Raw genomic sequence first — 21,812 nt, forward strand, 5'->3', positions numbered from 1 at the left:
AAACACTTAATAACATTAATCTTAAATTAACATATACTTACAGTTCTACCACTGCTAATTTCTTGGATATCCAGATGCACCGACAATCAGATGGACACATCGCCACAGATATTTATAGAAAAGAAACCTCCACAAATTCTTTGCTTCATGCCACTTCATCCCACATGACATCTACCATCAGAGCAGTGCCTATAGGTCAGTATCTACGCCTAAGACGTACATGTTCAAGTCTGGAGAAATTTGAGGAACAAAGTAAAGACTTAAACCAAAGGTTCATAGAAAGGGGATACAGTAAAAGATGCATTAAGAGAGCCTATAGGAGGGCAAGGCATACCCCTAGGGAAGAATTATTAGTGAAGAAAACCAAAAGTCAAGATCAGAAGGGAGATGTAACCCGATTCATTACAACTTATAATTGTGAGTGGCAAACAATGCAGCAAGCAGTACAAAAACATATAGGGATCCTTAAAATGGATCCAGTGTTGGCTACAAAAATATCGGATAGGATCCCTATGACTGCACGTCGTAGCCGCAATTTAAAAGACTTATTAGTTAAGAGCCACTACGTTCCAAAAAAAACATTAATCCCTTTACAGAATCAATGCCAAGAGTGGGTTGTTACCCCTGTGGGGAATGCCTTGCTTGCTACAATATCATCAGGTCAAAAACGTTTACCACATCTGGGAGTTTACGGGAGTACAGGATAAGGCAGTATATTTCGTGCACCAGCACATGTTATATATTATGCCTCTTGTGATTGTGATAAAATCTATATAGGTTTGACCTCTAGACAATTGCGCACCCGAGTCCGAGAACATGTGAGGGACATTATCTCCGCCAAGAACTGTATCGACATTATGGGTTTAAAAACCTTGCCAAGACACTTTAAAGAAAAACACGGATGTGATCCCTCAGGATTAAAAGTAAGAGGGATTGAAAGGGTTCAAGGTGGAATGAGAGGGGGCAATTTGAAAAGAATTTTGGCCCAGAAGGAGTGTAGGTGGATCACAGTATTGAATACAATGGTCCCCCACGGGTTAAATGAACAACTAAGCTTCTCATCCTACCTGTAAAATATATATTGTGTCTGCAGTAATATAGACATAATTTATTCCTTATGTCCTTTCCTTTTACATCTCATTCTTGGTTCTGATACCCAATGAGGAAGAGTGACTCTCTAAAATAGATAAGTATATATCTTAGTACCATTTGAGCCTAAATATCAATTGATTTTGCATATATAACATCATGACAAGAATAGATTTACCAATTGTCTCCCCAACTTGTTTTTAATTTTCCATGTGTCATCACATGTTTTAACATGTATTCGTTGTATTTAGTTGTAATTGTTGTTTTCTTTCTTTAAGATATATTTTTGTACACATGGAGTTAGAAGGCGCACCGTTACCCTATGACAAGAGTCTCGCACCTAAATATGGAAGATATAAATCCCTACAAAGAAATATGGATCACTGGAAGACTACTTAATGAATCATGGTAGCCAGACTGTGTTAAGTTAAAAAATTGGACAATATGGTATTCAAAGGTTTTTTAATGGGTGTTGTGATCTTTTGATTTCTCCCTAGTGAGTGCCACAGTGGTAGCTGTATACAATCTGGCTAACTGCTGTGGCCCGCTGAGGTTTGATTAAAATATCAGGGGTAATAGTTTTGTATATATCTGGAATTTATCTTTTAGATGTGGTTATTATAATCTTTTTTGTGTTGTGTTTTTTTGGTATTAAAGGGAATTTTTTTTTTTGTTAGGTAACATCGCTATATAATCAATATGCACTTTAATTATATTGTTAAATGGTGATCTGTTAGTAATTAATACGGACTATATATATATATATATATATATATATATATATATATATATATATATACACACACACACACACACACACACATACATATATATATATATATACATACATACTTGCACTCTATGCACTGCACTTTATTTATTGTTGCATACTTATATATTTTTTTGGTACTATATGATACCTTTGTATGCACTTTATAATATGGTACTCTTTACATATTTGGATGGGTTTAATATTGCACTGGGTTTATATATATATTCCATAAATGCCCTTACTTGTATATTACTGTCACAGCCTGTCTCGTGGATACATGTAGATCTCCGGACTTAGCATTTTTCGCAGCTGTGGTGGTTCAGTGCGCGTGCACGGCACGTTTACATCCGAGATACCGCCCTCCGACGCGACCGTGGTGCGCATGTTCGGAAGCTTATCCCTTTCGGGCACGCGCGCTGTGGATGCCGGAAGTGGGGCGGTTCCTGAGGACTGCTTCGCATGCGCCAGACAGATCACACACAGCTGCAATTAATTGGAAGTGATAGCGAGCATTATAAAGATCGTGGTGCAGTGTTGTTTAGTAGTACCTCTTGATAAAGGGAAACCGTAACGATCGTCGGGGTCAGGGCTCTGCTGCTCAATATGGGTAAGGAAACTATATGCACTTTGACTTGATTAGTTTCTATGTCTCTCTGTAGTCTGCATGTATCCATGGATAGTGCTTGAGTAATTACTATATTTTTATAATTACTGTTGTGCAATATTGTGATAAATTACTAATATATTGTATGTATATTCACATTGGCACTTTAGTACACTCAGGCACCTCATTGAACTGGTGCAATATTTAGTAATACCCACAATTGTGGTAACTGTATACTATATATCGCACTTAGAGCATTCTAGCAGGAATGATTTATCATGTGAAGTGCAGTTCTCTAAGGGACTGAGAAACCATACTGATTACCTTCTACACCATTTCATACAAGCCTATTGTAGCTGGCAGTAGCCCTAATTTTTTGTACTGGTATTTAACCCTAATCCCATTTTCAATTATTGGCGTCTGTTCACACTGTTTTTAAAACTGCTTTAATAAAATCATGATTTTAATTATCAAGGTGTTGTCTGAACTCGATCTTTTTGTAAACATGGTATTATGAGTTCTCTTGTATCTATGCAGGAATCAGTGTACCCCCGAATATATGCCACTAAGGCAAGGGGTGATCATACACGACATATGCTAGAACCTGTATTAATGAATAAAATAGTGTTAACCTCTTACTGCCCACAACCCCACCGTCATAAAACAGCTCCAGAAGCAGGGCTACTACTGCTCGTTTGGGGGGGGGGGCAGTAATGGGGGGCATGCTCACCTCTTGATGGCTTCAGCCAGCATTAGGCCATGCTGCATCATACCAGGCTAAGATAGCGGGACGAGCAGGGGCAGTGAGGGACCCGGACCCAGGGTACAACCTCCAGGTGCTGGCCGCTGGCAATAAGGGGTTGACTGCACATACTCAAATGTTCCGTCCCCCTTTGTCGCATATGGAGGAACAGGTAGCACCATGCTCCTGAACCCCCACATGAAAAAGGGAAACAAAAAGGAGATAAAAAACCTAACTTAACAGCCCTTACTAGAAAATAATAATAAAAAAAAAAAGGCCAGATCTGGGTAGCTCCCAGACCTGTATCTTGCCTACTACTGACACTAGCTAAAACCGATTACCTCACTTCCAGTGGACGGGTTTATCCTGCCAGGGGGGAGCCGACTTTTTTTCCTAGTGTCAGCGCCTCCTAGTGGCAAGAGCATATACCAATCATTATAGGTGTCCCCCAATGAAGAGCGACCGAGAAAAAAGTAGATTTTTGTGTACTCACCGTAAAATCTCTTTCTCGTAGTTTTCATTGGGGGACACCTTACTGATGCTCTTGCCACTAGGAGGCGCTGACACTAGGAAAAAAAGTCTGCTCCTCCCTGGCAGGATATACCTGCCCACCTACAGTGAGGTAATCAGTTGTGTCACAAAGCAGTAGGAGAAGCCAACAAGGAAATACATCCGAAGGACCCTAGAAAGGAATCCCGGATAACAATCCAAGAACCGGAAAAAAAAATTGGCCCGGAAAAAAGATGAAGAAATGGGTGGGTGAGGTGTCCCCCAATGAAGGCTACGAGAAAGATTTTACGGTGAGTACACAAAAATCTCCTTTTCTCGGTCGTTCTTCATTGGGGGACACCTTAATGATGGGACGTACCAAAGCAGTCCCCTGGGGTGGGAAAAAACAACCACCGAAGAAAAGGAATCAGCCCTGAGACTGGGCTCACTTGTCTACAAGGCCTGCAAATGAGCCCCCCAGGCTGGAGACACACCAGGCCCAGAAATTGGACTCCTGGAAGAATACCCATCCAAGGAGATGGACTTAGACGCCAAAGGAAAAAAATCATCCCTGTAGAGACCCAAGACACCCGGGTCACATAGAGAGACAAGAAACCACAGGAAAAAAAAGGAAAAAAAGAAAGATGGAATTCTGCTATGGAGAGGTCTGGTGCCTGAGAACAAAGACCTGAACAGCCGCAGACCCAAAAACCTCTGTCCCAGGGGCTCGCCATGAGCACCCAGAGGCGAAACTAGCCGTACCGGTGTAAAGCGGAGAACCTGAACGCCATCCAACTCGGGCCCAGAAGGAAGAAGGAGCAGCAAAGACCCTGAAAAGGGGGTCCATCTCGGATACCGGAGAGACCGACAAGTAAACCGGAGACGTAGAGTCACCTGGAAGACGAACCCCTGAAGAGTAAGGAAAAACAGATGTGACCAACAGGTAGAAAGGGTCCCAAGAACCCACCGGTACACACTCTGCGGAACTGCACCTGGAAGAGAGACACGGGACTGCGGCATCGGCAGAAACTGGGGAGGTGACCAGGTGGATTAGAACACCATGCAGACAGAGTCTGGCTGTGTGTCAAAGGGACCGTGGCCATGTCGAGTTTCGCATATGAAAACACACAGTGAAGTGAGATAGATACCAGCCTGTAGACAGAGTAGCAGGCAGCAGAAAGGGACCTGACCAAGTAGGTAACCTTGTAAACCAGTATGTGGTGCCTTGTATAAGTCCCAAGGGGCAACCTGGGGAGATGCACTCGAAACTACACCATGGTAGTGGGTAACCTTTACTACCGTCCACGGTGTAAAAGTGTATTGTAGTTGACCCCGACATCGTAAGCCATGCTGAAACCAGTCTGGTCGGCAGGAATAGGATTCCTGAGCACCCATGGTCACTCCAATCAACCTCCCTCGAAAACGGGGTACTGGAGTGCGGCCTAACGGGCGACACGGTGGTGTAGAACCCAACAAACGAAGGATTACTCGCAGGGACCCTACTATAGATCCCGCACCCGCGACACTGCTTTGGTCTCTACTACTGCAGAACCCACTCTGAAGGACATTTTATTGGCTATCTCTCCAAGGGCAACAGAGTTGTAAAGATGTTGCTGGATGGTCAACGTGAGGACATCAATCTTATCAGACATGACATGCAGAAAGTCACAGAGTTGGTGCGGTGGAGGAGCGGGTGGGGGAACCGGGTCCCTCCACTTCAAAGGGATATGCACCGTGTTGTAAATAACCTATCCGCCTTAGCTGCCAAAGCCGATAACCTAGAAAACCGCCTGCGGCAGAACAATGTGCGGCTTGTCTGAGTCCCTTAAAAAGCAGAGGGTCGTGACCCTAGCGATTATTTTGAGAAATGGCTCCTATCTACCTTTGGGAAAGAGACTCTGACCCCTTTGTTTGCAGTGGAACGGGCACACAGAGTGCCCACCAGTCCTCTCCCGCCGGGGGCCCCCCCTAGGGCCGTCCTCATCCGAGTGCTCCATTACAGGGACAGAGACATTATTCTTCGTAAGGCTCGGGACTTCGAATCCATAACTATTGATGGGAACCGTATATCTATTTTTCCTGACTTTTCTGCTGAAGTACAGAAACGGCGGGCAAAATATATATGGATGTGAAACGTCGCCTTCGGCCTTAAATGTGAAATGTTTTATCCGGCAAGATTGCGGGTGGTTGCCCTAGGAACCACTCATATGTTTGACACCGCGATTGCAGCAGCGGAGTGGTTGGATAGATATGAGGCGCAGATCCGGCACGGTAACACTTGACACTCTTGCTAAGACTGGCTGTCATGCTGCAACCTGATGCGGCCTACCTGGGTCGCTCAATGTTTTCTCCTGTTGTCGGTCATTTAACATAATTTTGTGCCTTATTATCTAGTTGTCAGCCTATGCAAAATAGTTCATTTTGTTTCTACTCGCTCAGGCGCAGACCTGATGCGCTCATATTTGACTCTCTTGGTGAGACTTGAGATCCTGCTATGACCTGATGTGGCCTACCTGGGCCAGTATATGTTTTCTCATGTTACCAGAGATTTAGCTTAATTTCGTGCCATATTGCTTCACTGTATGTCTATGCAAATGTTTTCATGTTGTTTTTGCTTTCCCTTGCCTAACTGATGTTCTCTGTTGTTGCCTGATGCCCACATTATATATTTCTGTTTTTCTCTCGGATATGGGCAAGAAGCGAAAGTGTTATCTTATGCTTAATTACGCCCTCTGCTCACGCTATATGGGCTTTTTCTTTACCCCCCGTGTCGCAAGTTAAACTGTGTTGTTTGCCTGGGATGTTTTTGTAGTCTGGTGTCCTCTCCTCGGTCTGTCCTAGGGCAACTCGTCTCCTTTGTCCCTATGTTCTCCTACATTGTTTTGTCTGGCGGATCTCCGTATGTGGTCTTTAATATCCCTATGACTGTACTATGGCTAATGATCTAATTGTGGTGGCGTGGAATGTGCGTGGCCTGAATGATCCCACCAAGCGTCTTGCTGTCTTTCAGGCGCTCAAAACGCTCCAGCCTGCCATTTTCTGTTTCTCTGAAACGCATTTGGTGGCTGAGACTAAACATATATTGAATAAACCGTGGTTTGGTCACATGTTTCATGCCACGTTTTCATCACATTCCCGCGGTGTGAGTTTTCTCATACATAGCAATATCCTTTTTACCAGTATATCGAGTCTTATTGACCCTGAAGGAAGGTTTATTTGTTTATATGGCTCTTTTAATCGTGTCTTGCTAGTTCTGGTTGCGGTATATACCCCCCCCCCCCCCTACTCGGACGATGTCTTACATAGGGTGGTTACCTTCTTGTCCTCCCTGCCTGATACACCGCTCTTGGTGGTTGGGGACTTCAATAACTTGATACATCCTGTGTTGGATAAGTTCCCGGTGCGAGGGTCTGGGGGGCCTCGGGGCCTTGCTAAATTTGTGGGGGAGGTGGGATGGGTGGATTTGTGGAGGAGGCGCAACCCTGATGCGCCGCAATATTCCTGTTACTCTAGTTCTCATAGTACTCTTTCCCGTATAGGATTTAGCGTTGGGTAATGAGTTTATCCTTCCATTAATTAGTTCAGTTGAGTATCTCCCCCGTAGTCTCTCTGACCATTCCCTTATAGGTACGGTTTACTGGCCATTCTCATCCTAGACTTTGAGGCTCTATGTGGCTACTGAACCCATTTTGGCTTCAGGTTTCTACTGTGGGTAACTCTCTTTCTGTTGATATTGCTGAGTTTTACAGAATTAATGCTGGGTCGGCTTCGGTGGGTACTGTATGGGACTCACTGAAAGCTTATGTGAGGGGTGTCTTTATTAGAGATATTACATTTTTCAAGTCTAAAAATAGAGCCTTACAGACTACACTGCAGGCGCAGGTCATGGGGGCGGAACAGCAATTTTTTTGTGATCCATCTAATGCTAATAGGGATAACTGGCAGTCTTTACAATCTATGTCAGATGCGCACCTGATGCACATGGCAGACAACAAAGTTTTTTTCAACAGTAGAAGTATTTTGAGAGGGGCGAGAGTACCGGGCGCTTATTGGCGCGTACGGTTAGAGCTAGGGATCGACCGATATCGTTTTTTTAGGGCTGATACCGATAATCTGTGGAGGTTAGGGCCGATAACTTATACCGGAATATCGGTATAAGTTATCGGCTATTTACCACCCCCCCCCCCCACATATCATTGATTTAAAGCGGGCACTTTAAAACAATGAACTGCAGCGGCTTTTGCGGTGGCATAGACCGCCGCCGCCACCCGCTTCTCTCCCCTGCCTGTCCGGGGGTCCTGAGTCCTATCACAGCCACCGCTCCGTGCCCCCTACCGCCCCACCGCGCCGCATCGCACCCCCCACTGCACCGCCCCGGCTCAATTGCGTCCCCCATCCCCGGTTTTATAATTACCTGTTCCCGGGGTCCACTCTACATCTGGCTCCGGTGGCGTCCTCCTGAGCTGTCACTGTGCGCACTGACGGTGACGTCACGTCACTCGTCATTGCGCATAGCGTAACGCAGGACACAGCAGGAGCCAGAAGTAGCATGGACCCCGGCCCCCGGGAACAGGAAATTATAAAACCAGGGATGGGGGAGGCAATGGGACCGGGGCATTATCGGAAAGGTAATGGCAGATACCGATAATGTCCAAAATCGTGATTATCGGTCGATAATATCGGACAAACCGATAATCGGTCGATCCCTAGTTAGAGCCCAGCAGGGTTCTGCCTCTATCCCTTGCCTTTGTAATGGTGCCGGGACTTTGGTTCGGGAGGATGCGGATATTCTGAAAGTATTGGTCTCCTTCTATGAGGAGACCTACTCTTCTAAATTGTCGCATGACAGTCAGGCCTTAGAGCACTTGGTCTCTGCTATTACTCTCCCGGCGCTAACAGACGCAGAGGGACATACTGGATGACCCTATCTCTATAGAAGAAGAATTGAAGGATGTCCTGGGTGAGCTTCCGTATGAGAAGTCCCCGGGGGCTCCCTAATGAATATCTTAAACAGTATAAGGATATCCTGTTACCCAAATTGTTAGAAGTACTGAGAGCTGCCACTGAGGGGGGGACCTTGCCAGGTTCAATGATGGAAGCGATTATAGTGTTATTGCTAAAACCAGGTAAAGATCCACATTTAGCGGGCTCCTATAGGCCCATTTCTCTCCTATGTTCTGAAATTAAGCTGATAGCTTAAGTCCTGGCTAATAGACTGCTGAAGGTAATCTCCTCCTTGATACACAGTGACCAAACGGGATTTATGCCCGGGAAGTCTACGGCAGAGGGGTGTGATGGGTGTAGAGCTGTACTGTCGCTTGACGCTGCCAAAGTTTTGACAGGGTTGAGTGGCCATTCCTTTGGTGTGTAATGCGACATATGGGATTTGGGCCAGTATTTATTTCATGGGTGCAGTTACTATATGCAGCCCCTTGTGCTCGGATACGGGCTAATGGTTTATTGTCTCATTTCTTCCCATTGGGTAGGGGCACGCGCCAGGGGTGTCCTCTTTCCCCTTTCCTTTGGCTAAAGAACCCCAGGCAATTTTAGTATGGGCTTCTGCTGAGTTTAAGGGATTCTGCTATGGTGATCTGGAAGAGCGTATTGCCCTTTATGCTGACGATATGCTGTTTATGAGGGATGTTGTACATTCTCTGCCCCCGTTTATGGTATTGATAGAGAACTATGGTAGTTATTCTGGCCTGGCTATCAATTGGGATAAGTCTACGATTCTCCCTCTTGATCCCCTTCCTCGCATGCCGGTATTAGATAGGGTGGGTCTCCCTGTGGTTACTCAATTTAAATACCTGGGTGTAGTGGTCTCAGAGAATCCTTTTGATTATTTATCTCTGAATCTCATCCCCTTGCTTGACCGTAGTTCTGGTAAAGTGGCCGTATGGCGGAAGTTGCCTCTATGAGTTGCCTCTAGATCTATGATAGATCTAATTTAATCAAAATGATACTCATGCCTCAATTCTTCTATATCTTGCATAATACCCCTGTCTGGATCCCTATGAAGTACTTTCTTAGGATTCAGCCTTTATTCAGAGAACTTATTTGGAATGGGAAGTCTGTCAGATTGCGGTTGGAGACATTGCAACGTAGTAAGGAGGCCGGTGGTCTTTCTATTCCTAATCCCTGGTTATACTTTTTGGCATCACAGGTTCAACAGTTGAGGGGGTGGGCTCGGTACGACGCTATGGGACGTACTGGTGAGTTGGTTTCGAGGAGACTAGACCAGGTGACTCCTATTTACCTGTTCGAGATGGCTGCGCAGACTCGGCCACCTGATACCCCCCCACTTTTACTCTTATCAGGAAGGTGTGGACAAAATTTAATGCTTTGTTGAGATACCCTGTATTAGTTACTTTCTCTCCTCTATGGTTTAATCCTAACTTACCTGAAGCGAGTTTGTTACCTGCTAGTACTCCTTGGATTACTCGAGGGGTGTTGTATCTATCTCAGTTGTATGATGGGCTGGTGTTGAAGTCCTTTGCTCAGCTACAGGAGGAACTTTACCTCATTCTTATTTCTACCGCTATCTACAGCTGCGACATGCCCTCGAAATGCAGTCTAGGGCGGGGGGCTTCGATATTGGCTCATCGGCTGCTGTACAAAATCTGTTTACTGAATCTTCTACTAATGGTGTGATTTCTGTATTATATAGGGAGCTCCTCTCCTTCTACCATGAAGCATATCCGCTGACAATTAAAGAAAAATGGGAGACTGAGGTGGGTCCCATATCAGATGAGCAATGGGCACAAATTGTATCTATGACCCCACGGCTGTCCGTTTCTGAGGCCCATAGGGTGTCCCAAATCTTTCTATTCCATAGAGTATCGTACTCCTGCATTCCTTCATAAAATTGAAGTACGGCCAGACTCCTGTTGTCCTCCCTGCTCCATGCCGGATGCTCAGCTTTTACATATGTTTTGGGACTGTACACATCTCACTCTATTCTGGAGGGAGGTGGGGCAGTTGATTAGACGGGTGTATGGTTGCCCATTTAATCTGTCTATTCTAACATGTCTTTTGGGACTACAGGGAGGGTTGGACGAGGATAGTGGTTTGTATGTTGGCATTAATAGGATCCTTTATCAAGCCCGTAAACTGATAGCTCAGTATTGGTTGCGACCCTTGCCGCCCACTATAGTAGAACTGATTGCTAAGCTGAATCACATCATTAGATTGGAGAAGGGAGTGTATACAAAAACAAAAGCATTACGTAAATTTGAATCTATCTGGGGTCCCTGGCTGGATACCCCCGGGGTACCGTCTACATACTTGCGCAGATCTTCTATGGAAGTGCTTTTGGGGGGTGATGGGGGCCCTGTCCGTTAATGTCTGTGTCTTATTGGCCAATTCCCCCCATTTTTTGTTCATGCATTATATGTGCAGGTCTGTTTGTGTCCTCCGAGTCTACCTCCTTATTTGACCGCTTTTTTCCTGTCTCTGTGCCTCTGTAACTGTTGTACGCCATGAGTTATACTTTTACTGTATGATGTTTTATCCTTTCTCCGGACCACCATATGCCTCTTATTTATGGCTGCTGAAGAGAGGACACTGGGATGGGGGGGGGAATGTTGGATTGTTGTATATGTCTTTTATTATGAAAATGAGTTCAATAAACATTTTCTGATTTAAAAAAAAAAAAAAAAAAAAAAAAAAAAAAAAAGAAAAACGGATTGAAAACAGTATAGCAAAAATGTGATGTGAACCCAGCCTCACTGGTATGGGTCCATAGTAGACAATGATTCATCCCGTCGGCACCTCACACAGTAGTGAAGTACCGGAACTCCAGCCGCAGATACATCAGCTGTTTGATGTAGGACAGGTGGTGTAGGAAAACCATGCAGACTACTGTCTGGCTTACTGGTATGGGTCCATAGTAGACAATGGGACACCCTGTCGGAAATCTCCTACAGTAGTGAGGTACCAGGATACCAGCTGCTGAAGCATCAGCCCTCCTAGTTGACACTAGCTAAAACTGATTACCCCACTGCAGGTGGGCGGGTATATCCTGCCAGGGAGGAGCACTTTTTTTTTCCTAGTGTCAGCGCCTCCTAGTGGCAAGAGCACATACCCATCAGTAACGTGTCCCCCAATGAAGAACGACCAAGAAAAATTATTTTTAGGAGAGTGGCCATTTAACCCTTTTCCGACACTTTACATACATATACATCATTATGGGAAGCTGAGCACGCTCCATACAGTGTGTGCTAGGTGTGTTAGCACTGGTGTATCAGCTGTATAAGCTCCTAGATACTGAGGACAATATTGACCACAACATTTAGGCAGTTAAACAGAGAGGGCACTTTCATTGTGGGGTGCTGTTGAGTTGCCATGGCAGCCAGAAAAATCATTAAATCAGTACAATCACAGTACATTGTAATAGATAAGTATTGCAGTGAAATGTACAACTGAAGTGATCAAGCATTTACATAATCAAGTACCCTAGAAGGATTAAAAGCATAAATGAAAAATCCTCCCATTTAAAATGTAAAAGAAAAAAACACAATCAAAAAGTAAAATAATATTGACATTTGCTGCTTCTAATAAGAGATCATTTTAATTTATTCTATGCAAGAATTGCTTTTGCTTTTTTTTGGGGGTCATACATTTAACACTGTGGCCATAGTTTCATTACCTGGAATAAACAGCTTCCCCTCTACAGTAGCCAAGGATGGCAGAAGATTCTGGGTAGATGGCCTCATATTTAAGTAAATGTCTCTTCAGGGAATAGAGAGGATGGCTTTTATACTCTGTGATAGAGGTTGGCAAAGGTTGGTCCAGTAGTTTAGCTTCAAACTAGATAAATATAAATAAATTGGGAATCTGGAGTTAAACATTGGTTTACATTTTAGAAAAATGAAAAAAAGGTTATTAAAAAAAAAAAAAAAAAAAAAAAATTGATTATGGGTTATTTATTTCTGAACGATAGCCTGGAAGAGTCACTGTGTACGAACGTTACCTATTCTGTACCGATCCTAGGTAGAAGCCTGTAATATAGTCAAGAGCTGCACTCACTGTTCTGCTAAGCAGCCTCTGAAAACAAGCAGTTGATATACTTTTAGGACTACAGTGGTCCTTCAACTTACAATGGCCTCAGGTTACAATATTTATAACATACAAGTCTTTTTTGGACCATAATAATTAGAAACCATACAATGCTCTGGACAGTCCAAATCTGCGAAACGTGTCAATGGCTCAAAGAACTTACCAATCAGAATGGGCATTCACTGGTAAAACACCTGTATTACTGAAGTGCATGCACTGACTGGCTGTCTGGTAATGCCTGTCTACAGTACAGGGAGGTATTACATGTTCTGTACTACTCTATACCTGTACCAGGGTTTGCTGCTCCTTTGGACACCAGGTGAGGGCGGCTCCATTTTACTTTTTTGGGACATTGTGTGTAGTGTACAGGACCCTAAAGAAGCTCCTGTCCTCTACATAGACAGTGATTTACAGCTTCCAGCAGTTTCATCTCACATATATGTGTAAGGATTTGCTTTATCTGTATTAGTTGTCTACCTATTTTGCTTTAATCTTCACTTTTTCCTATTTTTGCAACAGCATTTTGGGGTATTCAGGACCAATTACCAATTTCCATAGAGTAATGATCTCAACATAAAATTGTTTTAATATACAATTTTAATTGGTTCTAGCATGACCATTGTAACTTGAGGGACGACTGTATCAGCCTAGCTGTAGTGTATATATAATTACCGTAAGTGGGGTAGATTGTGTTACTCTCAGATTCCTAATGTAATGATCACACTATGGAGAAAGAAAATTCAGAGTGTGGTCTGTGTAGACATTGAGGCAGCAGGTAATACTGAGAGATTTCCTTTTTGCAACCAGCAGTATTCTGAATGCAGCTCCTAATTAAAATACAGACTATAACAAATATAAAAAAATTGTATTAAAAAGGGAAATTTTTTAGCAAATGCCATAATTTTGCTGGACTGTTAGCATTCATAATCTCTTCCCTGTGGCATTGCGCTGCAAACCAGTCTTATTGCTTTGCGGCCATTTCAAAGATAGGTGGGATGCCATTCCTTAGCAATCCACCTATCTTTTTAAGACGTGTTTCAGCCTGAAAAATCACAGAAAAAAGGCTACACTTACTGGTTAAAGTTTACTGATACAAGGGAATGTTTGGCACTTTTTCCTATTATGATGCAGATCAGCCACAATGCTATATATTATATAACATATATATCTATAATCCTATATTGCACTGTGGCTGATCTGCATCATTATTGGAATAAGAGCCTAGCCTGCCCTTGTATCAGTAACCTGTAAGTGTTGCCTTTTTTCTGTGATTTATTTCCCTTTTTTCTGTTTCAGCCTGAGACTGACTTCTAGTATTACAAACATGCTAATTTCATCCAATTTCTCTGGCCATTATAACACTATGAATCAGTAGTCTACATTCCATACCTCTGCATCTTCCTTTTCATCCACAGTCGTGTTGGTGCTTTTATAAGGCATCAGTGTCTCCTCCCACCACTCTGCATCAATACGTCGTTTCCGTGTACTGGTCATCCAATCCGGATCATATCGTTGGGTCACATCTTTAACATGGCCAGCATTGTCAATTCCCACAATATAGGTAACTGGTTTGGTGGCAGCCTTAAAACACATTGAAGGTTGCTTAACTGTCCCACATACACAGTCCACACATACCCACTTCTTTTCTTTCGCCAAGTAAACCTCTACCCATTGATCGCTACCCCTGGAGGGTGTTGGTGCAGTCATCTCATCCTCATCATCAGTGGAAATGATCTTGCCTCTCCTCTTAGCTCGTGGGATGTCACCTTTGGGTGAGCTCTTCACTTTGGTCTGTCCTGGGGCAACAGGACTCTTTGCTGTGCCCTCCCCTGACCTGTTCACATTTGAAAAGGACGAGCCTTTGACTTTTCTTTCAATCACCTCATCCTCAGAGAAGTCACTGTCCTTGCTGCCAGTGTAAGAATAGTCAGAGTCGTTGCCGTCCTCATTGCTCTCACTCTCGTCTTTGTATGAAATTTTGGAGGCAGCTTTCCTCCGGAGCCGATTTTTGGGACTAGCTTTACTCTTTGGGTCTTCAGAAGACTTTTCTTTCTCAGCTTTAGCAACTACTTTTTTAGCCATGTTGTCTCCAGATGGTTTTATATCCTCATCCTCTGAGCTGTCCAAGGAAAAAGTCTCTTCCTTCACCTTCCGTTTCGGTTCCACTTTTGATTTTCCTCTAGGGGATCTTTGGGAATTGACTGTTTTCTTAGATTTCTTGGAAGACTTCTCTTTTGGGCTGCTTGTTTTCTAAAAGATATAAAGATGCAGTTGAGCTGTAGTTTCCATTGCCCTTATGTTAGCCATGATCTTCAACAGAATTTTACCAAGACATCTTCAGATAAAGTTCACAAAAAGCTGAAAGTTGTTAAAGGGGTACTATGGTGGAAAACTTTTATTTTTATTTTTTTACCAACTGGTGCCAGAAAGTTAAACAGATTTTTAAATTACTTCTATTAAAAAATTATTTTCTTTTTGAATTAATTTTTTGCCTTGACCACAGTGCTCCCAGCTGACACCTGATGTCCGTATCAGGAACTGTCCAGAGCAGGAGAAAATCCCCATTGCAAACCTATGCTGCTCTGGACAGTTGCTGACACGGACAGAGGTGTCAGCAGAGAACACTGTGGACAAGACAAAAAAGAAATAAAAAAAATAAAAAAAAATAAAAAAAAAGAGTTTCCTCTGTAGCATACAGCTGCTAAAAAGTACTGGAAGGGTAAATAAGTCATTTACAAATCTGTAACTTTCTAGCACTGGTTGATTTAAAAATAATAATAATAATAATGTTTTCCACCAGTGTACCCCTTTAAGTCTTATGTTTGGAACACAGCCAACCTTACCTTAGTGGATGGTTTCTTTATGGGGATAGGCTGCAGGGAGAGCACCAAGCGGCTTAAGAGTTGCAAGGCTCGAAGGAGAATCAAGAACAGCTGTAAGTAATAATAAGCAAAATAAATAAATACATTTAAATCTACAATGGATGCACCAAACACACACTGCAATAGATCTCTGACTACATGCATGCTGACTGGTTTCCAAATTAGATTTTGTAACAAGTCCTTCAACTTTCTGAGACTATTTGCCCATTTCCTAGTGCATTTTGCACAATTTTATAACTTTTAGACACAATTATGAAGCATTTATTAAAGACTTTTCACCATACTCATTAGTTGAGATTTATCGAATCCTGTGCATAAAAAAAGTTGATTGCTTCTTTAATTTTCCAGAGGCCTTTTTTAAAATTTAAGAGGTAATCTGATTGGTTGTTATGGGCAACTGGTCAACTTTCTCTGCATTGGTTTAAATAAGTCTCTCCCATTTTTCTCCATCATTTTACTTTTTAGCCTAAAAGAAGGCAGAGTCAACTGGAGAGAAAAAGGAGATTTTTTTTTAACACTTACCGTAAAATCTCTTTCTCGAAGGATCCATTGGGGGACACAGACAGTGTGTGTATCTTGCTGTCTCTAGGAGGTGTGACACTATGGTAATAAAAAAAGTCGGCTCCTCCCAGCAGGATATACCCGCCTTCAGACTCTGAGCTAGTCAGTTTAAAGGGTAGCTCCCACCATCCTCTTTTTTTTTCTTCTGTCCCTGCCTATTGCCCATCTATCCCTAGCCCCCTCCCTGCCTTTATTTCTTTTATTATTATCTTAAAAATTGCATTTTGTCTGCCTGGTAGTGTGCTCAGTACCAGGCAGACTTCCCCAGCAGGCACCACGTCACTGATGCCTGCTGGGGGCCGACTTCCGCCCTTAGTTCTCCTGACAGGGTGCCTCCAGCTGTTTCACCACTACAACTCCCAGCATGCCCTGACATCTATTTGCTGTCAGGGCATGCTGGGAGTTGTAGTGGTGAAACAACTGGAGGCACCCTGTGTTGGAAGACACCCAGCCCCCGACCAATATCGCCCCCCTCACCTGTGCCGGACCATGAGTGGGGGTCCGTAGCAAGCAACAAGCGTGTGCCCTGCTTCCTGTCATGCCCGTACACTCTGGAAACTGTCTCTATGTTTCTGGAGGATTGAAAGTCCTCCAGAACCATAGAGAGAGTTACCAGAGTGTAGGAGCATGACAGGAAGCCGGGCACATGCTTGTTGCTCAGTGTGTGATGGGCCCTCCTGTAAATGGCACCCCCCCCTCCATATAACGCGCTCCCGGTAATGACAGGACACAGCAGTGAGGAGGCGGCGTATCCCCACAGGAGCCACGGCTGTAAGGAGAGGTAAGAGCCATGTGCCTCCCTGTTGCAGGGAGAATATGCAGCAGGGAGGCGGCCAGTGTGTTAGTCCAGGGAGCCAATGCGCAGCCCTGGATTTCACTGTGCTCGCTCTTTCCTGTTTGATTGACAGGCGGGAGCGAGCACCGCAGTGACTGGAATTTCGACTCATTTGCCAGGCTCAAATGAGACGAAATTCTGTAGTGACGTCACTGCCGAATGCATTCGGCCACTAGGAGGGCGACCCCTAGTGGCCGAATTTAAAAGTGATTTTAAACTGGTTTAAAATCACTTTTTTTTAAAGGGGTACTCCGGTGAAAACCTTTTTCTTTTAAATCAACTGGTGGCAGAAAGTTAAACATATTTGTAAATTACTTCTATTAAAAAATCTTAATCCTTCCAGTACTTATTAGCTGCTGAATGCTACAGAGGAAATTCCTTTCTTTTTGGAATACTGATGACATCACGAGCACAGTGCTCTCTACTGACATCTCTGTCCATTTTAGCAACCATGCATAGCAGATGTATGCTAAGGGCAGCATGGTGGCTCAGTGGTTAGCACTGCTGCCTTGCAGTGCTGGGGACTTGGGTTCAATTCCCACTAAGGACAACAATAAAGACTTATTATTATTATTATTATAATGTCAGCAGAGAGAACTGTGCTCGTGATGTCATCAGAGAGCATTCCAAATAGAAAGGAATTTCCTCTGTAGTATTCAGCAGCTAATGAGTACAGGAAGGATTAAGATTTTTTTTATAGAAGTAATTTACAAATCTGTTTAACTTTCTGCCACCAGTTGATTTAAAAGAAAAAAGGTTTTCACCGGAGTACCCCTATAATTAAACTATATTAGAGATATGTTGTAGTACTTAAGTACTACAACATATCAATTTTTTTATTTCATGACAGTGCCCATTTAAGTTCCAGAGCAATAGGAGGAGACCAATAGGTCAAAGAAAGACCCAAAAACTGTCCGAGAACCAGAAGAAAAAAAACATAACTGAACACACCCTCAGACAGAGAACCAAAATGAAAAACCCAAAAAGGGCGGGAGCTGTGACCCCCAATGGATACTTCGAGAAAGCGCTTTTACGGTAAGTGTTAAAAAATCTCCTTTTCTCTATCGGCTCCATTGGGGGACACAGACCGTAGGACGTACCAAAGCCGTCCCTTGGGTGGGCAGATAAGTAATCAGGCAGACGGCCGGCCCACTGCCGCCTGCAACACTTTACAGCCCAGACTAGCATCAGCCGATGCGAAAGTATGAACTCTGTAAAAAACTCGAGAAAGTGTGCAAAGACAACCAGGTAGCCGCCTTGCAAATCTGCGAGGCTGAGGCTCTATTCTGGAGAGCCCAGGATGCCACAACAGAACGTGTGTAATGAGCCACAACCCTGAAAGGAGGAATCTTCCCACGGTCGATAGCGATAGGCTTCCGAAATGGCAGACCAAAACCACCGAGAATGGTGGCCTTGGAAGCAGGTTGTCCCTTGCGTTGACCTTCCGTAAGGACGAAAAAGGAATCACACTGACGAAACGAAGAAGTGATGGAGAGATAAGACCGAACAGCTCGAACTACGTCCAGCTTGTGTAGGAAGCGCTCCTTAGAATGAGAAGGAACCGGACAAAACAACGGGAGGACAATGTCCTCATTGAGATGAAAGGCAGAGACCACCTTAGGCAAAAAGGATGGATCTGGCCGGAAAACCACCTTGTCCTGGTGGATCACCAGAAACTGAACACGGCAGGAAAAAAAGCTGCCAATTCAGACACCCTCAGGATGGAGGTGATAGCCACAAGAAACGCCACTTTTCAAGAAAATAGGCGGAGAGACACCTCTCTAAGGGGCTCAAAGGGTGCACCCTGGAGGGCACTCAGAACCAAATTTAAGTCCCAAGAGGGAGAAGGTGACCGATAAGGAGAAACAGCGTGCGCCACTCCTTGCAGGAAGGACCGGACATGAGGAGTAGAAGCCAGGGGCCGCTGGAAAAGAACAGTAAGGGCCGAAACCTGACCTTTAAGATAACAGAGAGAACCCCAGTTCCAACCTCGACTGCAAAAAGGGAGAAAATACGGGGGACCGAGAAGGTCACCGGGGAGAAAGAAGCGATCCCTCGGAAGGGAGGCAAATTCGATCCGGTAACCGTTGGACACCACGTCCCTGACCCAAGGGTCCTGAATGTGTGAGGTCCAGATGTCTCGAAAAAAACAAGAGACTACCTCCCACCCGAAAAGAAACCGCGGGTGGGGGCCTCACTTCATGCAGAAGTGGGTTTGCGGTTGCCCGGTTTGGGTGGTTGCAGTCCGACTTCCAAGACGGGCGTGCCCGGAACGAGGGAGCCTTCTTGTCCCGCGAGGGCGCCTGCCCGGACCCTTTACTGGGGCCAGAGGTCTGAAGGGACCGAAATGAAAAGGACTTCCTTTGGGAAGTAGGGAGAGCCTTAGTTTGAGGTAACAAGGAACTCTTACCACTTATTGCCTTAGAGAGGCAAGTCAGCCATACACTGGGTCAGGGAAGAAACCCAGGCTGGAGGAGCGGCTGAACCCACCGGGACCGAAGGGGCATCAGGGGGTCTGGGGGAGCAGAGGAGCAGGCAGAGCAAGCGGGCTCAGCGGAGCCAGGTCACTAAATTCTCAGGTTTCTGTTTAGAGGGATAAACAGCCCTGCTCCGTGCAGCTAGCTAGACTCATAAGGCCAGCCAATAAGGAAGGAGGGGCGTGCCTGGAGCAAGGCACGAAGTAACTGACCCCTAAACACAGAAAATCGCGCCCACGGCGCTTCGCGCCCCTGAGAGCTCCCCCCGGTCAGTGGGCGGAGCTACAAGCGTTGAGGGAGAAGTGTCATGGCGCCCGCTCCATGTCCCGAGCGCCCATCTGACTGTATATGCGCTCGGGGCAACGGAGCGGGCGGCCAGAGCGTCGGCAAAATGAAAGTAAGACTGAGCCGGCGCTGAAGCATCCGGCTCATAACAGCGCCGTGGCTGCAGCCGCGTATAAGGCGCTGTGAAGGGAGAAATATGCGCTCGGGGCCAGAGCACAGGCAGCCTCTGCCGGCTAAATGAAGTAAAACTGAGCCGGCACTGAAGCGACCGGCTCATAACAGCGCCGTGGCTGCAGCCGCGTATAAGGTGCTGTGAAGGTAAATATAAGCCGGCACTGAGAGCGCTCGAGCTGAAAAGCGCCGCGGCTAACAGCCGCATATGAGGCGCAAAGTAGTGTCCAAAAAACACACACCACACACACACACAATAAAGGAATTTTTGTAATATATGCCCCCTTAGTGAAACTGCTCCCCCAGCAAATGCAGCCCCTGTTAAAAAAGCCCCAAAAACTGAGGTGGGCCAAAACAGGGGGTCTTCAGAGGTTGCGAGGCTGTACCTGTGGAAAAAAGGTACTTACCTCAGTCAGAAGAACTTACCTAATGGAGTCTTCACTGAAGTCTTCTGCCAGCTTATGGTCCCTGCATCACGCCTGGCTGCTATGTGCGAGCGAGGCGAGCAGAGACATAGGGGGACCTGGACTCATGAGGTACCACCCAGGCGCTGACCATTGGCGAGGGGGGGGGGGTTAACAGCGCATATACGCAATGTCTGTGCCCCCTTACTCGCAATGGGGAAACAGGGAACCGCAGTCCCTGAGGCCCCACCTGAAAACAGAAAGAAAAAGGAATAAAAAAAAAAATAAAAATAACACGTCCCTATACTAGGAAAACAAAAACAAAAGACCTGTTCTGGATAGCCCAGACCAGTACACCTCCTTCAGACACTAAGCTTAAACTGACTAGCTCAGAGCCTGAAGGCGGGTATATCCTGCTGGGAGGAGCAGACTTTTTTTTATTACCATAGTGTCACACCTCCTAGAGACAGCAAGATACACCCACGGTCTGTGTCCCCCAATGGAGCCGATAGAGAAATTGTGCTGCAGATGCATTTATATTACAGACAAAGACATACCGGTAAGAAATGTAGAAGTTGTACTGACACTTAGGCCATGATGCCCATGGAGTACCAGAACCCCTGTACCATGTAAGAGTACAGCAGTGCTAAAGTAAACAGTATATAATGGGTACTCTAGAACAGATTGGTTATTAGGGTCCAGAAGCTTTAAAAGGAATACTGTATTGGAATATAACTTATCCCCTATCTGAAGGACAGGGGATAAGTTATAGATCGCAGGGGGTCCAACCGCTGGGACCCCCCGCAATCTTCTGTATGGGGCCGTGGCAGTCCACAAGAAGCGCCGTGCTGTCCCCAGCAGGAAGCCGTGGCAGACACACCCTCTCCATGTATCTCTGTGGGATACATGGAGGGGGCGTGTCATCCACTGTGAACTGTCATGGCCCCGTATAGGAGATCACGGGGGGTTCCCAGCGGTCGGACCTCCCGTGATCTATAACTTATGCCCTAGGGGGATAAGTTATATTCCACTACAGTATTCTTTTAAATCACAATATTGCTCAGTGTATTGTCTACATTGGATACAACTGTAGCAAATCCACAGCTGTAAAAAGTGCTTAATGGGTTGTCCAGCCAGGGCGGCCTGCATGAAAATAAATAAATAAATAAAAAATAAATAAAGCAAGCAAGCTGAGTGGGCATTAAATGTTTGTCAAGAGGGGACCATGGAGATCAGTGAGGACCAAGTCAGCATCTTAAAGTTTACATTTAGGTTTTAAAACCAGTGATGTGCTAACTTACATAGACCATCTCTTCTCCATCCCTCACTCCGTACACGCCAAACCTCCGCTCTAGCCTGGCTGCTAATGGTTCGCCATCATCAAGAGACATGTCTGGATTCATGCTAAATGTGGTTGTGAACCTAGAAATGGACAGAAGTTTAT

The 21,812-nt window shown here is 44.9% G+C and overlaps 1 protein-coding gene across 1 annotated transcript in view; it reads right to left on the reverse strand.

The window, feature by feature from the left end:
- The window catches only part of XPC (XPC complex subunit, DNA damage recognition and repair factor), a 76,854-nt gene that overhangs the window by 27,785 nt on the left and 27,257 nt on the right, over positions 1-21,812 (reverse strand). The window contains exons 7-10 of the mRNA XM_056524913.1: positions 21,670-21,790; positions 15,597-15,686; positions 14,143-15,003; positions 12,344-12,504 (exon numbers count right to left, since the gene is read on the reverse strand). Of these exons, the coding sequence (XP_056380888.1) occupies positions 12,344-12,504; positions 14,143-15,003; positions 15,597-15,686; positions 21,670-21,790 (1,233 nt within the window). The remainder of the gene's footprint in view (positions 1-12,343; positions 12,505-14,142; positions 15,004-15,596; positions 15,687-21,669; positions 21,791-21,812) is intronic.

This window comes from Hyla sarda, chromosome 6 (assembly GCF_029499605.1).
Source record: "Hyla sarda isolate aHylSar1 chromosome 6, aHylSar1.hap1, whole genome shotgun sequence".
NCBI classification, from domain to species: domain Eukaryota; kingdom Metazoa; phylum Chordata; class Amphibia; order Anura; family Hylidae; genus Hyla; species Hyla sarda.